General features: G+C 28.1%; 1 protein-coding gene across 2 annotated transcripts; it reads right to left on the bottom strand.

The window, feature by feature from the left end:
* Positions 1-780: 780 nt before the first annotated feature.
* Positions 781-3,382, bottom strand: LOC100786244 (vesicle-associated membrane protein 724). Of its 2 annotated transcripts, none has more exons than XM_003533355.4 (5): positions 3,053-3,382; positions 2,185-2,326; positions 1,961-2,081; positions 1,245-1,307; positions 781-1,165 (listed from the first exon to the last, which is right to left on the bottom strand). In XM_003533355.4, exons 1-5 carry the CDS (start codon positions 3,240-3,242, stop codon positions 1,010-1,012), a joined length of 672 nt encoding a protein of 223 aa, XP_003533403.1. In that variant the 5' UTR covers positions 3,243-3,382; the 3' UTR covers positions 781-1,009. The 2 variants fall into 2 exon arrangements, with proteins under 2 accessions (XP_003533403.1, XP_040861296.1); XM_041005362.1 differs by having other exon boundaries at positions 781-1,151; positions 3,053-3,373.
* Between the last annotated feature and the right edge of the window lie 3,860 nt (positions 3,383-7,242).

Below are 7,242 nucleotides of genomic sequence, written 5' to 3'. Positions count from 1 at the left end.
TAATTTTTTACGGAGAACATAATAACAAATACATAAATATATTAGTTGAGTAAGAAAAATAAATTATATTGATATATACATTATTACAACAGTGAACTATAGAAAGATACCACAATTATAATAAAATATAATTTTTGTAGTAATTCATATGTTAATGTGTTTTCTCGCAAAATGTTCATCCTTTCATGTTATATTTTGTTCATGCTTTTTATATTAAATTTAAGTAATTTGCTTATACTTTTTTTGAGTTTAAATATTAGATTTTAAATATATTGTGAAAGACTAAAATAAACTATTTAATTTAATTTAAAAGAAAATTCAATTTTGATTAGATAAAAAAAAAAAACCCATTTAATAAAAGTGAACCTTGTGTTTGATTGTGTGGAAATGAGGGGGCAAGGAAAGAAGATCAAAGAAAGGAGAGGATCTCCAGTTGAGTGCATCATTTGGTATGCAAGAAATGAGAAAATAAAATTTTTATGTAGGTGAATTTAATAAAATAAATTTTAATTTTAAATTAATAAAAATAAAATAAAATAAAATAAATAAAAAATTTTAAATTGTATCCCAAAAATAAAAAATTATTATTATTTTAGAATGACCAAATTGACTCAAATTTAAAAGCTAAAGGGTCAAAATAAATTTTTTAAAAGATAAATGATCAAAATTAATCTTAAAAATAAGATTAAGAAAAAAAAGTATAAGTTAGCCTTTAAAAAATTATTCCTATTTTATTGGAGAGTAAATATCAAATAAGTTGTTCAAAACTCACAGAAATTAAGTTCATACATTTTTTTTGTGTGTGCCACATGGTACACAGCCACACATGCATTCTCCTCTCCCTCTATTCAAGAATTTCCAAGAACATATATGTCATTATCAACCACCAAAGAAGGTGAGAATTTTTTTTCCAATTGCCAAACTCCCCCTTCTCAGTTGATTGTCTTGCTAAATTGTTCCCTTATACATCATTAATCATTTAAAAAAAAAACTATCTGGAAACTTTCAATCACTGCCAGTTTGTACAATCAAATCCACCACAAATAGAAAGCCAGATAACCAAGACCAAAACCAACAATATTCCCAGAACAACCAATTTAATTTTCATGTTCTGATACCACATCTTCCGACGAACTTGTGTTCCTTGCTTTCTGAAATCTTGAGCCTGAAATTTAGGAAGTCCTCAGCCTTATAAAGCATAAGTTAAAGCAAAAAAATGTCTAACCTAAATCAACTTTACTCACATGTGAACGCAATGCCTCCGTCTTATCCGCAAGAATAGTTAGATTTTCTCCTCTATCAAGGGCCTGAAAACACATAGTGAAAATAAAGATGTCAAAGTATAATACTATGTTGTCTAAAATTACAATCAACACATTGTCTATCTGGCTAGAATATATACAACTTCAAATAAAGGCAATTGCGTGAGCTATGGCAACAGATACAAACAGAATAATTCAAGGAAATTTTGTTAATAATTATACAGAACTTAATAGGTTGTGATTTTGCCAAGTTTTGAATAGTGGAATGGAACTTATTGTCCACAAAGAGCAGAAAATGATTGATTGAGAGAAAATAGTTCTATAATGACAGATTCACAGGAATAGAATACTCATCAAACTGTCATTGCAAGTCATCACCAACAATAAGGTGAAGAAGGAGCAAGAATAGAAGCATACTGCTTCTCCAATCATTTCACATTGTTTTACAAATTTTCAAATCTTGAACTTTTCTGGATATTATCCAAAAGTTGCAATAAAGTCGGCAGACAAACATAGCAAACCTCACAGAATCAAATCCCTCCACCCCTTGCTTTCATACTTGATTTCAAGAGTGAAGAACATAAAAATGCTAATGGACTATACATTAAGCCAAGATGCAGAGTGACGACTGCACTAGGAAATGACTGAATACCAGGGTAAAAAAATAAAAATAGCCTAACTCCTAAACAATACAGTACCTTGTCTATATTTTCTAACATGATACTTTTAACTTCTGAAACTTGAGCCTTCACTTTTATTAGCTTTACAATCTCTTCAGCATGATTGATGATATACTTCATGTGCTCCTTCATAACTGGTCTGCAAATGAGCACACATATGATTTAACTTTCTATACAATTTGTCTATCCAAGCATTAACATATCCAAAACACCATCAAAGATTGAGAACAGAATGAGTGTACCCAAACTCCTTGTTCAGACTCTTGGCAATGGCTGTATCTGCTTTTCCACCCCCATATCTTTTCTTAAAATCAGCCTTGACACGTTCAAGGAAAGCAATAGAGATCTGCTTGCTAACAGATTCCTTAGCAACAACACAGTAAGCTGCAATTTACAGAAAGCCAATATGTAAAGCATTAAAAATGCTCATTGCACTACAACTCAACGATTTTAATCTAAGAAGTTGACCAAAAGTAAAACCACCCGATTTCAAACAAACACACACACACACACACACATCCATCTAGAGGTTGCATTGTTGGTTAGCTATATAAACAAAAAATTAAGCATTATTTGCAAAGTCTTCAGTAGCACATTGAAATCAGGTGTTACTAATTCCTATATATAATTAATGTCACCAAAAGGCAAAATCAAACACTTATTATAGGAGACTAACAAACCTTAATTCGAACTTAACAACCCAAATTCTAACTTACAAAATTTGAGAAGTACCCATTAAAAAACAAACAAAACCCAACAGGAAAATCAATTCAAAAGTCAAATAAAACCCCAAAAATGAAACCTTTATGCTCACTCAACCCACCCCCTAAAGTGACACATCCATTTTCAAAACTAGATCCAGCACCTAAAAACTAGGAGATATAAGGTGAGTTGGATGGTTAAGGAAGAAGGAAAGAGAGAAAAGTTTGCGGGTTTGATCCCCTCCGCTAACAAAAACTGTCATTCTAACAAACTAACATTCGCGGATAAAAAATACACCTAAAAACTAACAATTCAAACTCCACTTTCATCTTTGATTCACACAAAACATGTAATTCATAGAAACTAAGGATCAAGTCACCTGGGGGGGGGGGGGGGGGGGGGCATTACCATAACCATCTTCAACAAGGAAATTGAAGGTGTGGTGGTCACAGTTGTAAGTGAACTTGTTGTTGGAAGATGGAAGCTTCTGAAGACACTGAGCTGCAATGGCAGGGAAGTTTCCAGTGAACTCCGTGTACTCTGCTAACAGCATCGTCCCACGAGCCACGAAGCTATATATAAACGATTCCTGACTCATTATTGCTCTGTAACTGAGTCCACTCGGAACTCAGAGGAACCACAACAACAACACACACTGCGTGCTTCCTCTGTTTCTTCTGCTCTGCATCTACCGTTAGCAACTTCTACGAAACCTTTTGTTTATTCTCTTTTTGTGTTTTTTTTTTCACTTTGTCATCAAGAAGGAATTTCCCTTTTTCTCCTCACTAATTAAGGAATCACAAGTTTGATAATAATGTTTTGTTTTTCATTTTTTGAAAGCAATGTTTTGTTTTACAAGTAATGTATTTATAAGAAGTATTTTTAGTAATATAATCTGTTTCGACAGATTAAAAGTCAGAATTCAAATTTTTATCATTTATTTAAGAGATTTGAACTCATTACTATTCAGAACACGTACTTGTTGATTTAAGTTTTTTATACAGTAGATTAAATAAGTTTCTTTACAAATAAAAATAAATGTAAATAAATTTATATAGATTATAACAAAATTCTTAAAATACACATTTCAATTCATATTCATAATAAACAAAAACTTTAAATATATTTTTAGTTGCTGTAATTAATATTTTTTTATTTTTTTCCTTTTAAAATTATTTTTTTAATCTTTATTAATTATGTTTGTTTTTAGTTTTTAAGACATTTTAAATAATATTTTTTCTATTAAAAAATGTTATTTAAAGTATTCTAAAAGATTAAAAATAAAATAAATAAATTTTTAATAAAAAATATTAAATTATAGGTACTAAAAATATATGTAAACCTAGATAAAAATAAAAATGAAACCTTTGCGTTTTGTCCATTTTATTCTGTTGAGCTGTATGAAACAAGATCGATACACGTCAAATTTTTTTCTTTCGGCGGTGTTTTAGTTTAATATTAATTGTGTTGTATTTTATGGTTAGATAAACGAATCCAGTTAAAGTAAGTAGATTACTATTACTATGATTATTAAAATTTAGGGTTTGATAAGCGAGTTTAATTAAAGTAAGTAGAGATCATTGTGATTATTAAAATGTTCTGAATTGTATGATTAAAGTGAAAGTAGACGGAACCTTTTCGCTTGCTTTCATTGGGTAGTGGTTCCTTTCTGAAACGCACAAACTTCCCTAATTATAACTTATATGCATGCTTGAAGATATATACATCTAATTATTACTTTAATATTACTTTCCTTTTAATTAAAGTATAAGTTGTTCTCAATACACATATTGCATCACACTTTTTGTCATGAATCATGAATTCTAAAGCCTCTGTCTGGTAAATTTACAAGATTTTAAAATTATATTATATCCATACATATATATATATGGAATCGAGGTTCAAATATTCATTTTTATATTTGATGTGTTATTTCAGTTAGTTTATAATTTAATTAATTTATTATTTTTTTAATTAACTTTATTGGTACGTAGTGTTTTATAAATAATTTTTTTAATAGTTTGTAACATTTGTTTAAGAGTGTTTTTGAATTAAATTTGATTAAACTTGTTATTAATTTTATCAATATTTTTATGAGTTGAGTTAGGTTAAATTTGTATATTTTTTTTTACACATTAGACCCAATCCATTCTGAGTATAAAAGGATTGGGTGGAATTGAATTAATCTAATCTGAATATTTAATAAAATCTAATCTGAATATTTAAAAAAAATTGTAAAAGAAAATTAGAATAATAATTTATTTTTGTCTAAAATTTTATAATTATATTAACTCCTAATTTCTTATATTAACACCCCTAATTTTTTTAGATTTTACTTCAACTAGCATTTTGTAAAATATTAACTTCTAATTTCTTATATTTTTATCATTAAAATACTTATTAAGTTACCTTGTTACCCTTTTATTTAAGGTGATTTTTGTTATATTTTTTGCTTCTCTTCTTCCACTCATAAGATAGTGTTTTATTATTTTGTCCTTTTATAAAAATATTACATTTTCTTATTTTTATCCTTTTATTAAATAAGAGATTGATAATGATAGATAATAAGTTTATTTTATTATTGTTATTTGAATATTTTTATACTTTACTGTTTCTTTTAACTATTTTATTATTTACCATATTTATTTTATTATTTTAAATTATACATAAAGATATTATATATGATAGACACATTTTCTTTTATTAATATATTTTAAATATTTTATATTGCAATATTTATTTTTAATATTATACTTAAAGATATTTTAACTTAAATGATAAAGAACACAGAAGAAGGAGATCAAATTGTTTGTTGTGTATTTAGTAAACTTTTTTAGTAAATAAAAGGTTTCATTTAAATGTACTTTTACAAAAGACCATCCACTAATTTAAAACGCGAGTGAGAGAAGGATAGAGATAGAAAGCACACAACAATTTTTTCCTGGTTCACTCCATAATAAACCTACATTCCACCCCTTCACAACTCAAGGATTTCACTAAAATAGCTAACTTACAATCAAATATTTTTAAAGCCTCTTTAGGCTTTACAACACTGGTATCTTAACCCAAGATAACAAAACTAAAGAATTATTTTTCACTTTTAGAAAGGTAGTATTTGAAAAATAAGCTCACCAGATACAAAGAATAAGTTTGTTAAACAAAGCATATGACATATCAAAGTGAGATTACTCAAAAAGAATTTACATAGTTTGGAGTTTGTTTTATCATATTCTGTCTTTTTCAATACTCTTGTGACTTCTTATAGAATCTTGAGAAAATATTTGTTAAGAGAAAGTTTTTTCCTTATGATTATGCATTAAATGCATGGGATATCTGACCCCGACAAAGACAATAACAATTTATACTAAAAAGTATTTTCTCTTTCTTGTCATGTGTGGAACACATTCTCTTTCTTTTATTAGGTTGTTTCGAAACTAATTCTTTGATAAGTTAACTTGATTTTCTCTTTAGCTTGTACCGAGATCAAAAATGCTATTAGAGTTATTTTTGTTTCACATTAAATTTAACATAATATTTGAAAGACAAAACAATCGTGTTCATTTAAAATAACTTGAGTTAATTTCGAAATAACATATTAAGATATAGCTCAAAGAAAAAAAAAAGTGTTGCCCAAAATATAAGAGAGAGAGAGAACCTATAAGTCTTTTTTTTGTAAAAGCATTTATGATTTGAAAATAGGTAGATGTTTTTTAACAAAATCAAGTGAAGAAGGTCTATTTCAACGCATATCCTATTATCCTTACATATCTCTTGCATTTGACCATTAGTATACTGACATAAACCCTTATTGACTTTTCGATTGAATAGGCCATAGCCAAAAGAAGATTGTCATAATATACATGATTCAATCTTTGGAATCTAATTTATACTAAAAAATATCCAAGGACCCCCAATTATGACCATGTCTTTTTCTTTTTGTTGATTAAATTTCATCGTATAAAATATCCTGTTGACATCTTTTATATCAAACCCACCATTAAGCATTCATATTATCGTAAGCTTTTCCTTTAGGAATCCATATCCAATGGTTTTGCTCAACAGTTCGATCACAATAGAATCCTATCTTCCATATAGAACACCCTTAGTAAAAGTTTGTTTTCATCTTCATACTCAATTCTTAGTAAATTTTGTTGAAAAAGATTCACCTGCTTATTCCTTACTCCATCTTAAAAAGAAACAGGAGTCACTACTCGATCTAAGTTTTATCTCTCTCATTTGTTGGACGATTCCATCAACAACAAATTAAAAAATGTAGAAATTCAAAAATTAAATTTGAGATAACTTTTAAGATAATCATTATAAAAGTCATGTAAAAAACTTTTAAACTATATGTCCATTTCAATCGAATTCTTAAAAAATACAAGTCCAAATCCAAATGTAAAAGCACAAGAAATAAATTATTTTTTTTAAAAAAAAATCCAGCAAAGTTGGTGGTATAAATAGCGACGCTTGCTCCTTGCGGGCAAGTTTCGATATCCCGCCCAACGGTATCTCCTTATCCGTGTTTTTTTCAAAATTTGAGCTCGTTTGTTGTCGTGTTTGTTTATAACGTTGGTGTTTCTAAACTCGTGTGCGCT

Source organism: Glycine max, chromosome 9 (genome assembly GCF_000004515.6).
Source record: "Glycine max cultivar Williams 82 chromosome 9, Glycine_max_v4.0, whole genome shotgun sequence".
NCBI lineage: Eukaryota > Viridiplantae > Streptophyta > Magnoliopsida > Fabales > Fabaceae > Glycine > Glycine max.
Note: the sequence above shows the minus strand (reverse complement) of the source record. Positions and strands in the feature narration are given on the sequence as shown.

Coding starts and splice junctions, on each gene's coding strand:
- LOC100786244 (XM_003533355.4), bottom strand. CDS start 3,242: ATGAGTCAGGAATCGTTTATATATAGCTTCGTGGCTCGTGGGACGATG. Junction 2,327..3,052: donor CCTTGTTGAAGATGGTTATG/GTAATGCCCCCC, acceptor TGTAAATTGCAG/CTTACTGTGTTGTTGCTAAG. Junction 1,166..1,244: donor CGGAGGCATTGCGTTCACAT/GTGAGTAAAGTT, acceptor CCTAAATTTCAG/GCTCAAGATTTCAGAAAGCA.